At 39.3% G+C, this 23,965-nt stretch overlaps 1 protein-coding gene across 8 annotated transcripts in view; it reads left to right on the top strand.

The window, feature by feature from the left end:
- The window catches only part of CALD1 (caldesmon 1), a 181,035-nt gene that overhangs the window by 85,264 nt on the left and 71,806 nt on the right, over nt 1–23,965 (top strand). For 6 of the 8 annotated variants that reach the window (XM_082661733.1, XM_082661737.1, XM_082661730.1 and 3 more), the window contains one exon: nt 1,577–1,688. In XM_082661733.1, the coding sequence (XP_082517859.1) occupies nt 1,618–1,688 (71 nt within the window). In that variant the 5' untranslated portion in view covers nt 1,577–1,617. Of the gene's footprint in view, nt 1–796; nt 912–1,576; nt 1,689–23,965 lie in introns of those variants that run through there. The other 2 variants (XM_082661732.1, XM_082661731.1) reach the window with 1 other exon arrangement.

Genomic DNA, 23,965 nt, shown 5'->3' with positions numbered 1-23,965 from the left:
CGCTCAGAACAGGAACCCACCCCAGGGAGACAAACAGCCTCTCAGGAGACCCTCAAATCACTTTTTTTTTTCATTCTGATAACTATGGAGAGATCAGACTAGAAAATAGAAAGAAATTTTTTCAGGGTTGATGGAATAATTTTTAAAAAAGGAAAACTGATTCTTTCCTTCATAACTAACAAAGTACTTGGAAAGTACTCTTTCTAAGAGTTAGATAGAAAAACACTGTAAAATAAAAAAACCCCAAATAAACACCCAAATTTGAATTTGTAAAGGATTTATAAGCAGTATAAATAATACCCTAGGGAATAAGAAGGGGGGGAAACATTCAAACGTTGTATAATTCTGTTTTGGTTGGCTGAGATTTTATTTTTGTTTTTGTGGGTTTTTTAAGGGGAAAAATGCTTGAAAAATAAAAGAATCTGACAATTTAAGAAGGTTTCTTAACTAGGCTTCAAAGTCTAAGTTTTGCTTTTCATTCCCTCACACAAAGATGCCATTAGGGGATGGCTTCAGGTTTTGCACGTCTCCCTATTTTCTTACGCAGGGCAAATGGCTCGTCTCATGTGCACAGAAAGGGCTGGAAAATATTTTTTGTGATCTGAGTGCAGCAGAGAGTCTAGGATTCCAGAGGAAGTGGAGGCCTCCCGCTCCACACAGGAAACAATCTTCAAGCAGGCCTTAAATGCCAGATTCCAGGCCGAGTTTAACTAACCACTGACAGCTCTGTAAACAAAGCAAGGACAAAAAGAGCCCGCTTCCCCTTTTCTGGTAGTCATTTTGGGTTTGGGGGCTGCAGGGGAATTCTGGAATACTTGACTCCATGGCACAGAAACGCAGGAAAAGCGGAATCCTCAGTTGAAGAGCTGGAAAGGGAAGATCTTTCTGGGATTAAAACTATCACGGAGGAGGTAGGAAAGGATAAAATGGTTGGGTTACAAAGAGCTGCTACTTTTGAGCTCTGAAAACAGTTTGATCATATGTAACTGCTCTTAAAAATGCTGCTGCATTATGTTTATTCGTGGTATTACTGCTGTGGTCTTTATTATCATTCTGATATTAATATTCTTTTAAGATATGCAAATTGTGCCTGGATACTTATATTATTTCTTTCTTTTACTTTTCTCTTAGTTCCTACAAATTCCTTTTCTTGCCACTTTTCTTTTTTTTTCACTCTTTTTCTCCTTTCCTCTTTCTTTGTTCACTTTTTTATAACTTTTGTCTGTAGTTCAGCAGGTTACAAAGAACAAAACCATTCAGTAGCTCTCAAGTGATCCCAGCAATATTTCAAGTCTTCAAACCTCTCTGTCTCCCCCCCCTTTTTTTTAAACTGTGATCCTGGAATTTTACTTATTTGTCTCTAATAGTTACATGAATGAGACTGAATTTAACACATAAAGGACAAGGCTTGGCTTGGGAGGCAGAAATTGATCACTGGCTACCTCACTCATCTTCTAAGGTGTTTTTCTTAAGAGTAAAGGAAAAGGGGATAAAAAAATGGTGAAGGGCTGAGGCGACTCATGGGAAATAATCCTCCAACTCATCGATGATATTGATTCTACTTCTTCCCCTTTAGATCCAGATATTATCTGGTCTCCCTAAATCTGAACCCATACCATGGACGATTTTGAACGTCGCAGAGAACTTAGGAGGCAAAAGCGGGAAGAGATGCGTCTGGAAGCAGAAAGGTAAGGATCTGGGTTCAAAGGTATCTCTATTCTGTTATCCACAATATTGGTTTCAGGCCTCAAAGATCATCAGCCTCAAGGGCCAAATGTATTGCACGCTGAACTGTTTGCGAAAGCAGTTATAGAAAATGTTCCTAACCGTTAAGACTCTAAGTTCTGCACAAACAAACATCAAGAGAAAGAGAGATTGGAGACGAAACAAATAGTTGCACTGAATCATTGTCTTTCATATTAGAATTTTTAAATGACAAAAGCAATGTATGGATAAAAGTTTTAAAAGCACTTACAATATTGAAATGACAAATATTGAATGTTGAAACCATTCTGGAAATGGAAGTCTTCACTCTAAAAGAATAAAGGCAATAAGACCCAGATGGATCTTATGACAAAGTTTTATTCTTATTAGAAAAGCCGCCAAATCCAGTAATTCACATATGATGGGTTAATAGCCAGTGGAGTGTGGTACTGTGGAGATTCTGAGTCTAGTTGGAAGCTGCTATGTTGTGTGAGGCCTCTGTTGTGGTGACTTACAAGGGCAGGTTGGGGAAATAAAGCAGTAACATGTGGGGCAAGGGGTATAAATGCATATTTTAAAATTTTAGGCCTCAGAGCAAAAGACAGTGGCATTTAATGTGACTTAACTCAGATGTTCTTTTGAGAAAGCAGAGTAGGCATTCACAGGAAGAAAAATGTTAAACAATGATCTTAAAAGCAAATCAATTTTGCCTCAGTAATTCCAGTGCACAAGTGAAAAGATGGTAGTAAGATGACCCCTTAGTGATCCTGCAGCAGAAAACTAGAAACTTACACTTACAAAAAATATATATATTTTTTTTTTAATTTAAAAAAATTTTATTTATTTATTTTTGGCTGCGTTGGGTCTTCGTTGCTGCGCGTGGGCTTTCTCTAGTTGTGGCGAGTGGGGACTACTCCTTGTTGTGGTGTGCAGGCTTCTCATTGCAGTGGCTTCTCTTGTTGTGGAGCACGGGCTCTAGGCATGGGCTTCAGTAGTTGTGACACACGGGCTCAGTAGTTGTGGTGCATGGGCTTAGCTGCTCCGCGGCATGTGGGATCTTCCCGGACGAGGGCTTGAAGCCGTATCCCCTGTATTGGCAGGCGGATTCTTAACCCCTAAGCCACCAGGGAAGCCCAACAAAAAGTATTTGAAGCATAGGATCTACCTATTGGTATGGAGAATTCAAAAGAAGAAGGTAAAATTACTGCCTTTGATTAACTTGGTCGGAGTAGGCTGCTATATGACACATGGTACCCTGAACAGTACCTGGGCTCTGTAGGTTCAAATCCCAACTGTCACTTATGAGCTGTGTGGCCACGCACAAGTGACTTCTTGCTACGCCACAGCTGCCTTATTTTTAAAATAGGCATAATATCTATGTAGCTTCTGTGGTTGTTGTGAAGATTATTGAACTTCATAAACGGCCTAGTCTAGTACCTGACACATAAATGGTATGCTACTATTTTTTTAACCATTATCATTAGCTAAACAAGTAAGAAACAACAGAGCAATATAGTCAGAACTAAAAGTTAATACCAAGAAAAGAAAAGGCAGTTATCACCCTGTGATGAAACCAGTCAGGAAAAGCTCCCTGGAAGTGGAGAGCCATAGAGGGAGTAACAATGGTGATGACAAAGAGTAAAAGGGGAGCCGTGTACAGGAGGGGGTAACATCTGCAAAACTCAGAGGTGGAAATAAGAATCCCGGTGCAAGAAACCTGTTAAGTGCTTAAGGAAGAATGAGTTAGACTCGTACATCTTGGGTGTTTCTATTTCATATAAAAGGTAACAGACAGAGACTTAGTGGGGGAGCTATGCGTACTGGGAAGCGTTATCTACAGTGGGCTAGAGTGTGGGCGTACTGGAAGAGTTAGTATTGAGCACACGGTGATGAGGACTGAGTCAGGGCAGCAGATATGGAAGTGAAGATCAAACATGAGCGTCTTTAGAGAGAGAATTAGCAAATCTTTCAGGAGATGGAGAAACTCAGGCTGTCCCACAGAACATAAGTCTGAGGAGCTGGAAAGGGAAACTGTGAAGTATTCCATTCTTGGGTGGGCATGGGGAGAGTGTTCAATTTCAGGTAGAAACCACATCCAATTGGAGATTTCCTCCAGGCATTGGGAGATAGAAATTGTCAATCTTTGTTCAAAAGGGGAGAAAAATTATTATTAGAGGAGTCAGTTTGGGCACACTCAGTGTGGCAGTGGTAGCACAAAAGCAGAAAATGGATGGTAGTGATAGTGGCACGAAAGCAAGTGGAGAGAGAGAGTGAGAGGTCATAAAGACATAATGGAAACTGTCGAAGGAGACACAAACTCAGCGAGTGGGGAGAACCAGGGAGAGTATGGGGCGCCCATTGTTGAGCGTACATTGACGCCTTGTAGGTGGTGTCGGCCCACTGGAGCATACCTCTTATCCTTTCCAATGATGTGTTATGTGACCTCAGTTTCTCCTGAAAGTCTATAAATACTGTTCCCAACAAATGTTTATTCAGCATCAGCACTGTGCTAGGAACAGTGAGAAAAAATGGGGAAATATAAATAGACATAGTTTCTGTCTTTATGTCCCTCATGGTGTGCTAGAAAACCAAAGTATAGCGGGATCAGAAAACAGACCAGGCCAGAGTGTAGGGGCAGGCCTAACAGAATTGGGGCTTGGGGGACTCAGGAATAGGGACAGGAAATTGGGCATCAGGCTAGATCAGTATCTTCAGCTTCTTTGTTTGCTATGTGAATTGGGAAACAGGGACTCAACGTGAGAGGAATAATAGAACTAACTTACTGTGGTTATACTCATACTGTAATTACAGGGAATAAACTAGGTTCTTTTAGAACCAGGATTTTGCCTAAGAATTTTCCACACATCTACATGGTTCATTCCTTCCAGTTTTTTGTTTTGTGTGGGGGGATATGTCTCTCTTTAAAGTCAATCTTAAAAAAAAAATGTACCCAGTGAAGCTTAGTTAGGTACCCTTAATAACCTAAAATAAATTTATAATACACTTATTTAACTTACATTTCTGTCTGTATTAATCCTTTGGGGATATTGTATTTCATTTGATTCCTTTTCTTTCTTTTCTTTTTTTTTAAGAGAAATACTTAAGTACTTCCTTATATTTGTACTAAGTTCAACTTTTCATGTTTCAAGGTGAACACTTTAGTTCTGTTATTCTGGAATTTGTTAAGCAAGTCCATGTTCACCCTTTAGGATTTTGTAAAATCTGATCATTTATGGGAATAGTGAAGGTCAGGCTTTATGGTCCAGCCAACTTTGATGGGAAATTTCAGGGTGTGTACAGGAAACAGATGTCCAGAACCAGAAATTAAACGCCATCTAAAATTTTGGCTTTGATCTGAAGATAAAGGGCATATAAGACCCTGGGCAAGTCCCTCTTCCTTTAGCTTTAGAACTTGGCTTCTTCATCTGTGACAGGAGTGGGGGATTGGTGATAATTTTTATTTTCCTTTTGCTTTTAGTATTGTCTAATTTTTTACAATGATCATGTATTGCTTTATTTAAAAACAAATAAAACAATAAGGCAGATTTCCATTTTGAAAAATGAGATTCTATGAGCTTATGCCTAATACCTGGGGCCAAAATGGACTCTCCTTTGGATTTATGCAACTAAAAGAAAAAGCTCAGCCTTGATCTGGAGTGGCCCCAAAGCTCAGAGCTGCAGGCTCATTCATTCAGTCACTCATTCAACAAAATTTTATTGGGCTTCTACTCTGCTTCAAACTTTATTTTGGGGCACCAAGGACAGAGAAGCAGAATGAGAGAATTGGGAAAAGTGTGCTTAATGCTTTTCAACCTGTATAAAAGCAACTACACTGTATCAAGCAGCTATACTTTTACATCCTTAAATGTAATATGTACTCTGATATTCACTGATAATTTTTAAAGATGGCTTATGCCCTTTGTATGTTGTACCCCTGCAGAGAGCATGGGGGAAATGGTAACACAGAGAAGAGACTGTTGACTTGTCCACTTCTTACCCACAAAGCCTTTCCAAATAAAAATACCCTGTTATTTTAATTAGTTGTTATTGAGTTTGACGAGCAGGTGCTGTTCTACTTTGCAATGATAAATAACTTAAAACCTGTACTCTCACCAGATGTTATAGCCACAAATTAAAATAAACTAGATTCTTATACATTTTATTCCTCAGAAATAGAGCTTTTAAAAAGATTATTGAAAAAGCTCACTGTACATTTTGGGCCATGCTAGCTTTCCTGGGTTTGGGACTGACAATCATTCACTGCATCACAGCTGCCTTGAGACTCTTGTGCACACACCTCATTCTAAGGGTTTGCAGTCCAGTCCATTTCACATCACCTAGCCCACCGTAACCTAGCCTGGGAACCTGGTTAAATCAAAAATATACTTCCCTTCTTTGTCCTGCTCTTCATCCTATGCATCTTTTATTCAGTCATCCAAAAAATGTATTGAATAGGTACAAGATAGTAAACTGAACCATAGGGATGAGTTCTCACCAGTCCAGGCAGTGTCCCAACAGTCACAAAGCTTATATCATAGATGAATTAGTAACTTTAGAGCCAACTTGACAAAAAGGGGAAGAAAAAAATTTCAGCAGGCAGAACGGATGGAGCAGGTAGTCAGTGAAAATCCTAAATGCTTTGTTTCTAGGCAAAAGAGACTATTTGTACACATCTCAAATTAAATTGTATTTCTGAATCAATTACTTATTTGAACAAACAAATAATTTGTTTTGCTGTCTATTATTCTTCACCTATCTCATGGGAATACAAAATGAATGGGTATATTCAGCTTCCCTTTCTGTTTCTTTTATTTCAATCCCTTTCTACCTTTGTCTCTGTATTTCTTAGTGCATCTTAACGTGTTTTCCCCTGGTCCATGTGCATCTTCATCAACACTTGATACACTTGTTTCCATTCCAGTCTCTTCCTGATCATCTACCCTGGATTATGCATTCATGTCCTTTTATATCATCGGGGAATACAACATTTTCAAAGGGGAAAATGTAGTGGAAAGGGATGCATTTTCAAAGAGGTCATATTCAGCTCTCTTCCTTTTCAACAAGTACCCCAAAAATGCTTTCTTTCTACACTTCTCAGAGGATACAGGAGCCTTAGGAAGGTGACCTTAGGAAGGTGAGAAGCAGGAATTTGCTGTTGGGTGAAGAGTTTTGAGGATGTGATTGGTAACAAGTTCTGAGGGAGAATCACACTGTCTCAGCAAGAAGAATTCACACCAATTCAAATTGAGCTCTTCTATTATATTTGGCCCAAAGGATTTTGAGCTTTGGTGTATCTGCTGAGAAACCTGCAGTGATGGTTTATCCACGAAGAGATCTTCAGTGAGACGTACTTTTCCCCACGTTGGGCTTGTTTTCACGAGCAGCTCTCTCACTTTTCAAGATGTGAACTCATTGCATTCCCAGCTCCTGCTTTCCACACCCAAATGTAAGTTCCTCTTTCTGATCAGAAGAAAGGACCCTATTGTACAGTTGTTATCAGATTCAGAGGCTCATAGACATAAATAAAGGGAATGAAAGCACTCTTGCTGTTGTCATCGTTCATACATTTTTACGGGCCTCTGAAATATACTGAGGATTAGACATTTGAAAGTAAATATTTTTACTTCACTAAAAAAGCAAACAATTTTTTAAAGTCCTCTGAGTCTAAGTAGTTGCCTCCCAGGAGTCTATTACTGAAACTTTTTACATGATTTAACAGCATGGCCAATCAACGATTACACAAAAACACTTTTGTTTAAAATGCTTAGCATTGTGACCTTGAAATTTCAAATCAAAATCTTTTCAAATGCAGTTTTTGTTACTCTGTAATCAGAAAATTATTTTCCATTCGGAAGTTAAATAAAATATTCCTTGGAAACAGTCTAAATTATTAGAGGAGCTAAATTTGCTCAAAACTTCCCTTTAGGTCTCTCAGAAAATTCGTCACTCCAGGGGGCAAAAAAAAAAAGTTAGGATTTGCATCTACATTTCTACTTTTAAGTTAAAAGATTTTTTTCAAGTAATTCATTTGAAAGAGACTTAAAAATATTGCTGTAAGGTTTCTATGTTTATTTGATATTGTGTAGGGTCAGCCTAACTTGAACGGAGGGGCACTGAGAAAATGAGGTAGATAATTTTCACCTAAGGGATTTTTAATTATTTGTTTGTGTCCAGCCACATGAAGAATCAATATATATACATATTCATATGCTCCCTCTCTTGTTCTCTCTCTCACTCTAAATAGACATTATTTATTACCTCTGTCAATTTATAAACGGTCAAATTATAAACAGTGGAAATGGCATATTTGGACCAATTTCCACTTACCTAACAATTCCTCTGGTCCTAAAAGTATCCCACTTTATGATGATCAGTAGAACATCAAGAGTCCAGGATCTACCCAATGTGACACTTGTTCAATAAAAATTAAAAATCTAGATTCTTAAGGACCTCACATGCTGACCCATAACTTCATTCTTTTTTTTTTTTTTAACATCTTTATTGGGGTATAATTGCTTTACAATGGTGTGTTCGTTTCTGCTTTATAACAAAGTGAATCAGTTATACATATACATATGTTCCCATATCTCTTCCCTCTTGCGTCTCCCTCCCTCCCACCCTCCCTATCCCACCCCTCCAGGCGGTCACAAAGCACCGAGCCAGCCGATATCCCTGTGCCATGCGGCTGCTTCCCACTAGCTGTCTACCTTACATTTGTTAATGTATATAGTTCCATGCCTCTCTCTCGCCCTGTCACAGCTCACCCTTCCCCCTCCCCATATCCTCAAGTCCGTTCTTCAGTAGGTCTGTGTCTTTATTCCTGTCTTACCCCTAGGTTTAACTTCATTCTTAGCTGGAAAAAATGTGGCATATATATGAGTCAATACACTTATAGTTTAAAATAGTGCTGAATTTTTTTTTTTACAGTCTGTATATGTGACTCATAATTTACCAGTCTTCGCTCACCTGGGGAGAGGCAGGACAATGTTGTAGTTAAATATGTGGGTGATGAAGTGTGACAGACCTGAGTTCGAATCCTTACTTTGACAACTACCAGTTGGGTAACCTCATTACAAATTACTTAAACATCTTGTGCTTCAATTTATTTATGTATAAAAGTGGGGATAATTATTCTACCTCACAGAATCATTGTAAAAATTAAGCTAACTGGGCTTCCCTGGTGGCGCAGTGGTTGAGAGTCCACCTGCCGATGCAGGGGACACAGGTTCGTGCCCCAGTCCGGGAAGATCCCACATGCCGCGGAGAGGCTGGGCCCGTGAGCCATGGCCGCTGAGCCTGCGCGTCCGGAACCTGTGCTCTGCAACGGCAGAGGCCACAACAGTGAGAGGCCCGCGTACCAAAAAAAAAAAAAAAAAAAAAAAAAAGAATTAAGCTGACTAACTGATGTAGGGAAATTAACACAACTACAGGCACACAGTATATACTCAATAAATGTTAGATGTTATTATTAAAATCATATTAATGTTTTGGCAGGTCTTTGGTACAAAATAATATTTTACTGAATTTGAATTTTCATTCGTCTGTCAGCTCAGTCATTATGATTTGTTGCATCCTTTCTGCAAAGCTTCTTTCCTATACTGACCTGAATATTTGCTAAGATGTTTCTATTAAAGTTGGGAAAGAAATAAAACTTGTAGTCATAAATAAGTCTACCACACAAATATAATTGCTATATGAGGATTTTAAAATCACATATTGTAGCTATGAAGTTAATTTTCTAATTCATTAATTATATGTCTTTATTTTAAATATAGCATATAAAACATAGCTTAGAATTTTACCTAAAAAGTTCAATTCAGCAAAAATAGTTCTCAAGTAGAAAAAAGTTTCAGCCAAATTTTTCATCCAGTGTTAGACAGGAAAAAGAACCAAGTGATGCTTGGTTTAGCATCAGCCAAGTGCCAGGCTAGGTGATGCACTTTATATACCTTATGTCATTTAATTATCAGAGCAACCCTATGACCTTATCGTAGTCTGTTCATGCTGTTACAACAGAATACCATAGATTGGGTGGCTTATAAACAATAGAAATTTATTTCTCACAGTTCTGGAGGCTGAAAAGTCCAAGATCAAGGCACCAGCAGATTCAGTATCTGGTGAGGGTCCACTTCCTGGTTCATAGACAGCTGTCTTCTTGCAGTGTCCTCACATGGCAGAAACAGTGAGGGAACTCTCTGGGTCTGTTTTAAAAAGGGCACTTATCTCATTCATGAGGGTTCCACCTTCATGACCTAATTACCTCCCAGTGTCCTCAACTCTAAATACCATCACATTGGGGATTAGGTTTCAGCATGTGAATTTACTGCTGGGGGGACCCATTCAGTCTATAGCAGACCTGGATATTATTATCCCTGTTTTGTAGTTGAGGAAACTGTAGGTCTGAAAGGTTAAGTTACATGTCCAACTTCATACAGCTGTGGAGTACAATCCAGTTCTGCCTGCCCCAAATCTCAAAACCTTTTCCCTGTAACAAATTGATCAATAGAATTTTTCATGTTTCAACTGGTTGTCTTGGCTGAAGGTCCATTGTCTCTCCAATGCCAAAATAACTCCCTAAGATGGGGAGAAACCATTCAAAGCAGTTATGTGGCAACAGACAAAATGAGGCTATTGGACTTAATTGAACTGTTCTTTATGCTTATTCAGGTAAATTGCTTACATGTGTAGACAAAGTCATTGTTTTGTTTGCCCTCAAAAAATCTCCCTTGTTATTCCCATTTCACAGGAAAATAGAAACAGAGGAGATCAAGTTTTCTCCCTGAAGCCAAAGGAGGCTGTTGGTATAACTCTTCTTGACTTTTCTCTGGATTTTTTTCAATAAGATTGTATTCACCATTAGAACAGGGACTTAGTCACATCATCACTCATGAAATCTTAAGGCTGTCACTAACCTTACAGATATTCTGCTATAGTGGAATGTTACTTTTCCATTTTTGGACCACACACTACTTTGAGCCTCTGATGAAAGCTATAGACGTTCCTCCAAGAAAAATGTACATATGCACCCACAAAACTTGGCACTTTCTTTCAGTGGCGTCATGGACCTCCATCCACAGACCTCCACGGGGCCCATGAACACTGGGCCAAGAATCCCTGATCTACTGAATTTTAAAAGTTCATTTTACATATGAAGAGACTTAAGTCTAGGGATGCTGACCTCCTCAAGATCACCCTGCTAAGCTGAGGCAGAGCCTGCTGGCACAGTGTAGACCCCTGAATAAATGGAGTTGTCTGTAGAAAATGCCATGGCTATTGATTAGGCAAGTAGAGCATGTTTTGGGGAAAATAGTGTATACTGCACTGTATTGCATGCAGGGCGTTTTTTATTTAAAAAACATTTTATGGATAATATTACAAAATAAAAGGAGACTTGGTCAGATTACTTCCTGGTGAGTAAGATGAAAAGCAAAGAAAGATAAGTAGATATACAGAATGAAAACCGTTAATTGTTAGGAACTAGGAATCGAACTTTGCTATCTTAGTCAAGAAGGAAAAGAAAACTGTGGTGATTTTCCAGAGAGAACCCCATTTGCCATCAATTTTTGAAGTCTTTTATTTGGCATATGTTGTCTAGGCAAGATTTCTTTACACCAACCTTAATTATGATACTAAGTTACTATGTAGGATTTCTCCATCCTTACCAGTTTCATTTTAGCAATTCAGATTCATCAAAGGAGTTTCTTCTCTAAATATGAGAGAGATAGGAACTGATAGGATTCCTTAAAGAGGATTTCATGTTTCACCTTTATAACTACTATCTTTTGGGAGAATGGGGAAGATTGGAGTGGGACACAGACATGATGATATCTCCCAGAAAGCAGAATCATGCAGACTTGGGTGTGATTCCTGGCTGGGTTAGCAAGGATAACTCTACTTAGCCTCACTGAGCCCATTTCCTCATCAGGAAAATGGCCTCATAACAGTTCTTCCTCATAAGGTTCATATAGATTACAAAGCACTAGGTACATAGATGACTGATAATAGATAGATAGATAGATAGACAGATAGATGATAGATAGAATATATATATGATATATATGGTATGTATATATGATTAGTGCATGGTGAATGTTCCCTGTCGTTGCTACTTTTTGGCTGGCTGGAGGACATGGTAAGGAAGGAGCTATCAGGAAAGCCCTCTCCAGAGTCATCTCCCAAGAAACTCGGCACCTCTCCAGCTGCCTTCTGGGGTTTCTGAATCACTGAGCATGTGCACAGTCCCCACATCTTCAGACAGTTTGGTGTTCAGCCTCCACTCTCTTTCATATCTGTTTTAGCCATCACCTTGAAAGTGATGGGAGAATTATGGATATGAAGTCTCCATGCTGAAAAGAAAATCTACCTCCTTATTTTAAAGAGTCTTTTTTTAAATCTTCCATACTGGTTTGAAATCAAGATAAAGATATAGGGTAGTCTGGTATCTAACATATCAAGGTTTTGATCTCAATAATTTACGTATCTAATATTCAATTAATCATATATTCTAAATAGTTTTTTTTGCCTTGTGGAATTACAGGGTTTTTTTATATTACATAATTATGGTTTCAACACAAATAAAGAAGGAACCTAAAGCCTCTTAACAGCATACATAAAGACTGTACTAATAATATAAAGGAAGTTATGTGCCTAAATTGTACAGAATAACTTCTAATCATTTTATTCTAAATTAGTGATTTTATTCATTTTAATTATGAAAAAGCCAATACACACAAAATAATATTATGTAATGTATATAGAGGTTATAAATCATCGTAATGCCTACACTATAAACTTATCACTCATCTTAAGACCTAGGACATTTCCAGTATCACTGAAACTCCCGGCAGACCCCTCTCCTATCCCACCCCCTTGCCTCCCCATCCTCAGGGGTAACCAGAACTCTGAAAAATTCATTTATTTTTTTAAAAAATTCTAAATAAGATAATATGAGTTTAGGTGAGAGTTTTTCCAGGATCCTGTGATCCAAAGCTTTCCAAAGATTCTCTCCAGACTCAGGTGAAAGTATTAATGAGAGCCCACTGTTCTCTGAGAGGGCAACAAATTTGCCTTTCTAAACATACGGGACCAAAGGAGTCCTTCTATGTCCACAGCTGGGAACCCTGGAGAAGTATTATAAACAAAAAATTCTCTACCAGCAAAGACTGTTCATCAAAATCAAAGTGTAATGAAGGCTATCAAATATGTATGTTGAGTATATCTATTCTGCCCGTTGGTTTTCTCACTGACCAGCCAAGTATAAGAGATCTGCATTTGTAGCTATCATTTGGCCAGGTGGGAATGCAGACAGGATTGATTACAGACTATTCCAAATTCCTCTTCAAGGGAAATCTATCTCAATTGCTTTGAAGTCTTCTAGGGAAACAGTTAACCTTTATTATCCCAAAGGTTCTTAACATTGTTATGAGAAAGTACTACTGGACATGAAACATGAGCATCTTGGAACGATACAGAGGCTGTATAAATGGATTCTCTTTCATCCGTGAATGAGGTTAAAGAGGAATAATGTGCATACCTTGTGAATAAAATCAGTTCTTTTCACTAGTTTGCCACGTAATAAGTAATGTTCATCAGGAGCTGGAAAATCAGTTTTTAGTCTATCATAAATCTTCATTAATTCAGATTCTTCCATTTTTAAATCTTTATGAAACTATAGAAGAGTATAAATTTGAACTATTTATAAGTAAAGGATTTGATTAATACGTTAAATATGCAAGCTACATTCCATGGCTTAGTTATTAAACACTTGAGAGCACAAATTTTTAAAACGTTTTAAAAAACTGGAAACATTCACCTGCATTTAAAAGCTTAATTTGCTAATTATAAATCATTTTTATTCATGCAATTTTTAAACAAGTTTCTAATTTTTTTTAGTTCGATTGAAGTCACCAGATATACTTGAACATATTTTCAAAACTGAGTTTCTTTAAAAATATTGCATAATTTGTAAAGACCTTCCTTTCAGTTAGTCTAGATTAGTGAGATTTGACATTACATTTGAGATTAGTACCAATTCACTAAGTTAAAATGTGAGGGTTTATTTTCCATTTTAATAATCCCCTACATCACATACAGTTCCTTTGGTGGAATAAAAATCTTGGTAAAGTACACATCAGCCACTATAAATAGCAGTCATTCAGGAGAGTCTCCAGAGAGTGTACTTTAAATTGCATATTGTTTAAAATAGGAAATTCTTCCGATGTTCATATTTTCCATTATGGGTGAAATGGTCTACCCCGTGTCACATCTTCGCTGGCTTCCATCTTCCTGTACCATTTAGGGATCCAACTGTTAGATTCCAGAAGATTGCTCAATGTGTGCTTTTTATTTTCTTAAGTAACCGGGTCTTATTGTCCAGCAGGAATTTTGCAAAATTAGGGGCTCTCCAAATGAAAACTAGATAACTTCCAGAGCTGGCCCCAGCAACTAGGTAATGAAACAGTCCTTTATTTCTGGAGCTAGTAGCTCTACTGTGCCTGTTTAGCATAACAGAGTCAAACCATTTTTGATTCCCACAGAAAACCTTGCACTGTTGGCAGGTCTTTCTGGGGAAATCAAGAGACTAATATGGTAAATTACTGAGCAGGAAGTGAACAAACAGACAAGCATGATGAGATGATGGGTTATCATGCTGGTTCGAGGACCAGAAGCCTCAGCAGGTATAATTACACTCCATCTTTCCCAAGGCACTATTGGCAACTGCAGTAGATGTATACCTCTGCCCACTCTTTCCTTGAAGAGTCCTTCTGTTTCTCTAATCAAAACTGTTGTGTATATCTTGATTTTTTTTTTTTTTTTTTTTAGTGGGGGCCCATTTTGGAGATCTAACATTCCCTCACCATTTCTCCTTCCTTGATGAAGAGGATGAGAAATTACTGTTAAGGGGACTTGGACAAAAATTGTGATATAGAAAGAGTTGATATCTGATGCCCTTCCTTCCTGATACTCCCCTTTTAAGAGCCCTTTAACTCTTCCCACCTAATTAACCACGAAAGCAAAACATTCCAAATATAGGTATGTTTCCTGAGCCAGCACCCTCAGAGTATATCCTGGCTACCCAGGGAGTATCATTGCTATGGAAGCTCCATGGCTTATGAACTGAACAGAATGAAGCTTTTATAAAACTCAAGGCTGAGGCAGGATGGAAATTCCTAATCCTTTCATTTCTAAGTGCCTCACTTCAGAGGCACATGAATATAAGTTCTATCTCATTGAAACATTTGTCAGAGCAATGGTCGAGTGAACCAGGGAGGCACGCCCTTCAGAAAGGAGTTAGTCTTCCACAAGAACTCTGATTGAAATGCGGAATTACTGCTAGGAAACATATCCTGGTATCCTACTGGGTTATGCGGTCAGAAATTAAGACTCTCTTCCCTGCATTCTCAGAAAAGAGTGTGGAAGTCCGAATCATTGGACCCAGCTTGCAGAGTTACGTGTCCAAGAGCACACAGTCAGTGGCAGCATTAAATCTGGAAACTTCGTCATTTACTCCAGTTCCGGTGCTTTTCCCTCTGCATTACGCTGCGGCTAACCCCTACAACTGCCTCTAACTCCATGAAAGAAAGTACCTTTTATTTTTTTATTTTTTTATTTTTTTAACATCTTTTTTGGAGTATAATTGCTTTACAATGGTATGTTAGTTTCAGCTTCACAACAAAATGAATCAGTTATATATACACATATATTCCCATATCTCTTCCCGCTTGCGTCTCCCTCCCTCCCACCCTCCCTATCCCACCCCTCCAGGCGGTCACAAAGCACCGAGCTGATCTCCCTGTGCTATGCGGCTGCTTCCCACTAGCTAACTGCCTTACGTTTGGTAGTATATATATGTCCATGCCTCTTTATCGCTTTGTCACAGTTTACCCTTCCCCCTCCCCATAGCCTCAAGTCCATTCTCTAGTAAGTCTGTGTCTTTATTCCTGTTTCACCCCTAGGTTTTTCATGACATTTTTTTTTTTAAATTCCATATATATGTGTTAGCATACGGTATTTGTCTCTCTCTTTCTGACTTACTTCACTCTGTATGACAGACTCTAGGTCTATCCACCTCATTACAAATAGCTCAATTTCGTCTCTTTTTATGGCTGAGTAATATTCCAGAAAGTACCTTTTAGATCAAGGATAAAAGAAAGAGGATACTGGATGAACGTTTAGAAGATCCGGGCTTCCTCATCAGTAAAGTAGAACTAACACTTTTCAGGGTGGCTGAGCAAATTCAATGAGATGTGGACAAATGTCATCAAAAGTGTAAGGGAGCTGCACATGACAGATACTTATCAGGTAGGGGTACCTGTACGATTCATTTAGATCGGATTCACTTCTATTTAACTCTATGTGTACTGGCAAGTTTCATTCTGGTCATATACTGTGTTTCAAAAGACAGTTCACACTTCTCTCTCTGCTAATCTTATGCTATCTAACTGGCCCTCAGGCATTCTAGGCTTTCAAAAATCTGACTCAGAGAAAACGCTATAAAGTGTTACCTCTCACTCTCCCCAGAGCCTATCACCCCTGGAGAGGGCTTAGGACCTCAAGTGCAGATGAGAAGCAGCCATTTTATCTTCCCTTTCCCCCTAGTTGTGAATTGAAGAGAAAATTCAAAAGACTTTAAAATGATGGCTTTATCCCAATCAGAATTAAACCCTGCTGTTGGTCACTTACTTGTCTGGTTTTGCGTCTAAGTGAGCAAAATTCCTCAGGCTTATAGGGATTCTGTGCTGTTCCACACCACTGTCCTTACCTCCTGAAGCTCTTGTAAGTGGTATACTCTTGCCTTCAAGGCCTATCTCAACAGTCATCCTTTGGAAAACACCTTCCCAGAGGTCCCCAATCAAGTGACTGATTTCCCACCTTGGGTTTCCCATAGCATTTGTTTGTATGTTAATTATCGTCACCCATTTTATAGTTTGTTTGTTTATATGTCTCTTTTCCCCACCAAATTGAAAGCAACTCTAAATCCAAAACTACATCTTACTCACTTTTATTTCCCCAAAGGCCCATACTCAATGCTGAATAAATGAATGAGCAAACAGATACTTCAGATCATATCTGTGTACCAAGGCAGAACTTTGCTCACTTCGATAAGCTATTTATGGGGAGGCAGAACCATTGGTGACCTTTGTGGTATTCTCCGAGTACTGACACCAATCATACCATACCTGGGGTTCCATCACTCTCCTGATGAGCCACTGGAATTTTGACTTCCTATCTTTGTCTCTAGAGATATGAAGAAACTCACCTCCTGTATTTCTCTGATTATTAAGGATAGTGGACTTCTACCCCGTGTAATTTTGACCATTATGCTTATTTAGTCGCATCATGGAGGCAAGTGATATTCATATGGTAAGAGTAGATTCCCTTTAGTTGGCCTATTTGCTCTAGTACTCAAGCTCTTAGTGTTATTTGCTATTAACATTTGCATTATAAGACCAGATAATCATTGAATTACAGGGTTCATACCAAGCCCCAAAGAGTCCAACAGTGAACAAACTATATAATCAAAAATTTCTCTAATGAAAGACGAAGTTTGTGGTCTGGAGACATAAACAACCTCAGTTAATCCCAGGAGGATGGGCAGAAGTAGATTAGGGGTAGGGCCAACCTCAGACTAGTATTTACCAACACTCTTTCTGAAATAGAGAGTGTTTAACACACAAGTTGGGTCTAAAGTTTAGACTCTAAATAGTGCATTGTTTTCTAGTATTGGGATGAACCAAGAAAAAAAAAAGAAAAAAAAGAATAAAGAAAGATGTTAGAAAACCCAAGACTTTTAAACCAAGATACAGAGGGTTAACTTTATTTTCGGTGAAGTGGAGAATTTTTTGTTTTTATTAATAGTTCATACACCTCAAAAAGTACTGTTTGGAAGAAAGAGGAGAAGCATTTATAAATAGCTATTAGTCAAAACTCTAAGATTCAGATTAATTTAGTAAACATTGACTACGATACAACACATTCTTCAGTAGGCATTGAGTTTCTTAATTACAAAAGTATACCCTTTGGTTAATTCATTATCATAAAATTTGTAATTAAAATGAAGTTAATGAGCTGGAACACCCAGAACACATAGGCTTGGAAGCACTATAGAATAGTCTCAGAATTGTATCTTTTAATTTTTAATTTAATTTTTAATTCTTAGATCCACTGAAAAAGAGTCAAAAAGAAAGATAATTTGAAATTATCCTAGAAAGACACTGAGTTCTAAAATACCTAGGGGAATCTCAGATTACCCCAGCTCTCTTTACTTTGCAGCGTATTTTAGAAAACTGAATGCATATTTCAGGTCACTGGCTTTCAGATTTGAAGTGTACTGTATGCTACTTTTTGTGTAAGTATCATCCATTTTATCTTCTTTGTTGTCTTCATAAGGTCTTAAAATTAAAAAGCTTTCCAGATGGCTTTTGGCTTTTAAATAAGAAAAATGAATATGATTTTTTAAATTAAATGCTTTCACTAAAACCCCTTCCCTGTTCTACTCTATGAACTAATGAGCAAAAAGGACCTCTATTGGTTTTTCCTGCCTTGGTCTTAATAATAGCTTGATTTCATTGCTCAATAACTTCAAAGTAAAATCATGTCCTAAAGCTGAAGAGCTTTCTCCTAGTCTGTTTCTAACCTCTTGTCTCAAGCTGCCACCATAAAGGCGCCCAAAAAGTGTACAAAAGAACATTTCTAATAAATTCAACGCGTGTCAAATTACATTAGGTCTCTCAGATATAAGCAAGTGGAGTCGAACTGTAATCTATTGTCTTAGTCAGTTTGGGCTACTATAACAGAATACCATAGACTGGGTGGCTTAAACGGCAAAACATTTATTTCTTACAGCTCTGGAGGCTGGGGAGTCTAAGATCAAGGTGCCGGCAGATCCGGTGTCTGATGAGGGACCCTTTCCTGACTGGCAGTTGGTTGTCTTCTTGTTGTATCCTCACACAGGAGAGAGAGAGAAAAAGCAAGCTCTCTCATGTCTATTCTAATAAGAACACTAATCCCACTCATGAGGGCTCCACCCTCATGACCTAATTACCTCCCAAAGGCCCTACCTCCTAATACCATCACATCCAGGGTTAGGATTTCAGTGTATGAATTTGTGGGGATACAAACATTCAGTCCACATCATTGATGTAGTAAGTAAGTCTGAAAAAAAGAATGGGCCAGTAGAAGAGCTCCGCATGGATGCCAGGTCCAGGGTTGGCACTGGTCATCTAGGAATATCCAGATAAAACAGACCTTGAATCTCAGGGTTTGTTCAGTCCTGTGACATGATAAGTATTCTCTCCACTGAGGTAGGTGTTTCTGCACATCTCTGCTTGGCTTGGGTGAAATCTTCCTCATGATGATGTTCCCTCCCTTTGCTCTGACACCACATCATGAAGCAGTCTCTGGTGACTGAGGCTTCCTGACATTCTGGCTTGGGGAATGGGGGTAACCTGGTTAGGAAGTGAGAGCTCCCCAGGCACTGAAGAGGGAGGTCATCCATTCTATCTTAATTAATTGGCATTAATTAGGATTCTGATGTATACATCAGTTTCTTGTGAGTCTGTGAACCACTCAGTCTCTCTGAGACCTGTCCATTCTGAGAACTCCCAAGATCCAGTGGCTGGGGCAGCAGAGCCTCTAGAGCTTGTACCATGAGAAATACTCCAAAGAAGGCCACTCTGTGGGAGTCTGGGAGGAGCAGCCAACTGGCCTTCTTGATGTAGCATCTCTACTCCATTGCTGTCCCCCCTTTAATCCAGAGAGCAAATGATGAGTATTTATTGAGCACCTGCCATATGTCTAACACTATTTTAAGCTGTATCAGTTGCAAAAGAGGTGTTAGGAATCATCACTGCCAGAAAACAGGTGAGAAAAGGTATATACACATGAACAATGAATAAATAAGACTCTGTGTATCCATCCATCTATTTCTATCTATAGATAGATATCATAATCATGTACTAATTCATGTGATCTGTTAATCACAAAATAGGATAGTACCTTAAAAGGTGTCAGTTATGTAATATCAATAATAAACACTACATCCAAAGTATCCAAAACACACACTGGACTATTTCTCTAGCAATAGGAACAAATATAATCCAGGTCTGACCTCCTAAAAGAGAAATCAATACTTTTTTAGACCTTATATGGTATCACTGGAAAAATATCTGGATTTGATTCGAGCTATAAAAACCATGTGTAAATTTAATATCCAGATGCATAAAGTGGACACCAGAAAATAAATTTATGGTGTGGAAATATTTAGATACTTTGAACAAGACTGATACACACTGAGAATTCTGTGGCTTATCAACTAACGTGCTTCCTTTGAAGATGTGACATTTTCCCTGCACCAGAATTACATCCTCAGAGTCCCCATGATAGTTTCTTAATTTCCTTTACAGTTTAATTGTATCTATGTACAAGAAATCTATATTCTAAAATTATCACCAAGGGCTAAATTCATTTTCCTATAGGCAGAAATCATATCTTTCGTGTACACACTTCTTTCTTAGAATTATATAAGGTATATACTATTATTTTCTGAGACCAGAACCAGGGTTTTATACATGTGCACCAGCAATCATTCATTCAAGAAACTGTTGTTAGAACCCTACTATTTCCAAGCACCGTGTTATCGTTTTAAAGATGTGTTTCAAGCTGGAGGGCAGAGGGGAGTTAGAAGCACAATCTTTTTAAGATAGAAACTTTTCTTTCCAGGAAAAGAAAATAGTCCAGCTGGCTAAAACCCCCAGATTTTAAAAAGAACTTAGAGACTGGACCTAAATAATTGTTGCAAAAGAGTTTAAACAGAAATGGAGCCTCACAGCAAGTCAGCTGGAAGGGCTGAGTCACACATGACAACATAACTATTTCTCAAATGCATGCAAACAAGAGTGGGTTCAAGCTTTCTCATCTTTCCTCCTAAGATGATAAATTACAAAGAAATAAAGTCAAAATGAGGAAGACTTTATAGAGGTGGAGCCAGACACTGGTTCTTAAAGAACCACTAGAATTCAGAGAAGCAAAGGGAGTTTAAAAAGCCATTCCAGGGAAAAGGAGAAGGAATAGCTTTGATGGGTAAAGGCAGAATGCTTCAGGAGACACCAGGAAAACGGTGGCAAATGCCAATAATCTTTTCACTGAACAAAAGTCCCCTTTATGATCAATGTTAGGGTGCATTGCACTGAAGACGTGTTAGATTGCCAGGGGGGTACAACTGGGGGTCAGGATTTCTTAAGGGGAAGAATTAGCAACGTAATGCTGGGGCTCAAGGTTTGGCCTTGAGAAGGAAAGAATGCCCTCTTTTTAACTGAACGGTGGTATCATGACCAGAGGACCTGCATTTCACCATGAAAATACAGAAGCATCAAGACAGAGTGAAATGACGTCTCACTCCCACGCACCCATCCTGTTTCATTCTAGAGCCAAATACATACAAGGGTGGCATTGCTGGTGAGCCCTCTGGGGTGGGGCCAGCTGTGGAGGGAGGAGAGGAGGGGAGGGGAAGAATAGCTACCTACAGGTGGAGAGGGAGAGAAGGCCATCCTAGGAGAGCACATGGGGCACAAAGTTACTTTGCAATTTTTTTTTTTTTTTTTGCGGTACGCGGCCCTCTCACTGTCGTGGCCTCTCCCGTTGCGGAGCACAGGCTCCGGACGCGCAGGCTCAGCAGCCATGTCTCACGGGCCCAGCCGCTCCGCGGCATGTGGGATCTTCCCGGACCGGGGCACGAACCCGTGTCCCCTGCATTGGCAGGCGGACTCTCAACCACTGCACCACCAGGGAAGCCCTACTTTGCAAATTTTCTTTCTTAAGCTGAATGGTGAGCACACAGACCTTCATTATAGTTTCTTACTCCTTTTAGTCTGTCTAAAAGATTTTAGAATAAGATGTCATTTTAAAAATGTACAGAAACCTTATAACTGTCACCCATATATCCTCAATCAGAATCTGCGTATGGATGTCAACAAAATCACTTTACTAGTAATATAATTCTTAATGATCTCTGCTGATGCAGGACTACCACCCCACCATCAATTTTTTTTAAAAAGTCCTTCTGTTTCTGGAAGTCTGTCTTATAAAACCTCATGAATGGTGCATTCACCCACCATGTGCAACCTCCCATGGCTCCTTGCTGCTGGCCCCCTGCCCCAGTGAAGCCCTCACCCCTCTCTCCCACTGCCCTGGGGTTCACTTGAGACCCTGGGCTTCCATGTCAAAGATGCTGTCTCGTGCCCTTGATACAATCTTTCAAGGTTCCAAAGTGGCCCTGCGTTCGCTTCACTCTTCCGGAATTCCAAAACCATGCTGTGCTCCTGTAGAGGTAGTAAGGGGGACACTTTCCTCTGCTTCTCGTTGTCACCTGGCCACCAAAGCTTGGCCTAGACTCAGCAAACACCTTGTGGAAGCAGCTTCCGCTTCTCTGCAACCCACCCCTGTCCTCAGGACACAGACATATGGCAATGGGCCTCCGCTCAGGGACCAGTTCCAAGGCATGGAATAGCAGACAACTCTCCAAACCCCCATGCAAATCGGCTCCCTAGGCCTCCCTCACCACACGTCACACAAGCCCAGATGCATCTCAATTCCAGTGGTAGGCACAACTGAACTTGAGGCCGGGCCACCAATCAATTATCCTCCTATTTCAACTCAACGACAGAAAAAACAAATTAACTTGGTCAAGGCCATTATTTGCTCTTTATGAAGCCAGGTGCCCTAATTCACTTATGCGGCACATATTACAGAAGGGCTGATCTCTGCCAGACATTGTGCTAACTGGGCTGAGGGGAGGAGCACAAAAATGGGTAAGACATAGTCCCCCTCCTCAAGGAGCTCACAGCCTAGTAATGGGAGATAGAAATATATAAATACACTCTGAGTGCAGTCGAGGACCTTGAACTCTATGTTGCCTCAAATAGATCATTAGAATTCCCAGGTATTGAAATGCAGGTATATGCTTTCTGAAAGATCTTTTTCTCCTTTCATGAAATCAGATTTTGTGTTTTAAGCAGGAGGGCAAGAAAAATACTACAGAGAGTAATCTGAAAGAGTTGAAAAATGAGCCTCTGGAAAGAGTATGAAGTTCTTTATATTAAGGGTAATTAATAACAACAAAAATAGCTTAACAGATAAAGGTTGGAGATAGACTGACTAAGCAACAAATCTGGAGAAGAAAAAAAAAACCACCCTGGATTTAGCACAAAAATTAATGAATGAACTCTATAAGAGATGCTATTATCAACGTGAAAACAATGTTAGGATGTGTTAACAGGAACGTGGCAGGCAGCTCTGGGACTTCAGCCAGCCACATTCAGCCTTGGTCAAGCCTTTATTATGTCCAATTTTGGTTTCCCGTTTGAAGAGTTGTTATATTTCAAGCTGATATTAAAAGGATGGAAAATAGGCATTGGCGTTTAGCCTAGAAAAGACCAGACTGAAGGATGACTTAATACCTGTGGCCCTAACAGAGATAAGTGGATTTCTATTTCAGCCACAGGAAGTCTAGTTCAATCACAGAATAAATTGAGCATAAGAGTGATTAAACACTGGGACCTTGATCGTAGGATGTCACCTTAGAAGTATAGTGCTTCAGCTCCGCTGCTTTCAGAATACTCTTCACTCCCCATCTTGCATTAATATTTTTGTATGCATATCTTATCTCCCTTCGGGACTGCCCTTCTTACCTTTGGAGCCCTCCATGGCACTTAACTCCACGACTTGCTTGTAGTAAATATTCAAATAGTGTTAAGTAGGGGGAAGATGCTGGGACAGGAACTATATGGCTAACATTGTAAGGCAGACAAGACAGTATAGCAACTCAAGATGTGTTACAGGCCTGGAGTCAGACCAGAGAATAGTTCAGAGAATTGTGTCAGCAAAGGCCATACAGATTCTCATGACAAACAATGACTTTCTATAACAGTACATACATCTCTCCACCCCCTCCTCCACCCAGCCCATCACACATTCCACAGTGGGAACTACGAAGACTTTATCAAAGACACGATAGGGAAGGAGAGGTGAGGAAAAGACTTTATTGGATGGTAGAAAGCAGAGGAAAGAAAGAAGAGGAGTCTGTAATTTCTGCAGAAGGAGATGGAAAAAGGGAGAAGTATTTCATGAGAAGATTTCTTAGGAAGATCTGTTAAAAAGCAGTATCACTGGAAAATACAAAGCAATATAGTTTAAGTGAACATGTTCAGTGCTTTTGGGGCTGGGGAGTGAGGAGGAGGGTGATGCCCTCAGGTGTGGAGGAAAG

The sequence above is a fragment of the Grampus griseus genome (genome assembly GCF_964374135.1).
Source record: "Grampus griseus genome assembly, chromosome: 9".
In the NCBI taxonomy this organism is placed as follows: Eukaryota; Metazoa; Chordata; class Mammalia; order Artiodactyla; family Delphinidae; genus Grampus; species Grampus griseus.
This window is presented reverse-complemented; position numbering and strand designations above follow the sequence as displayed.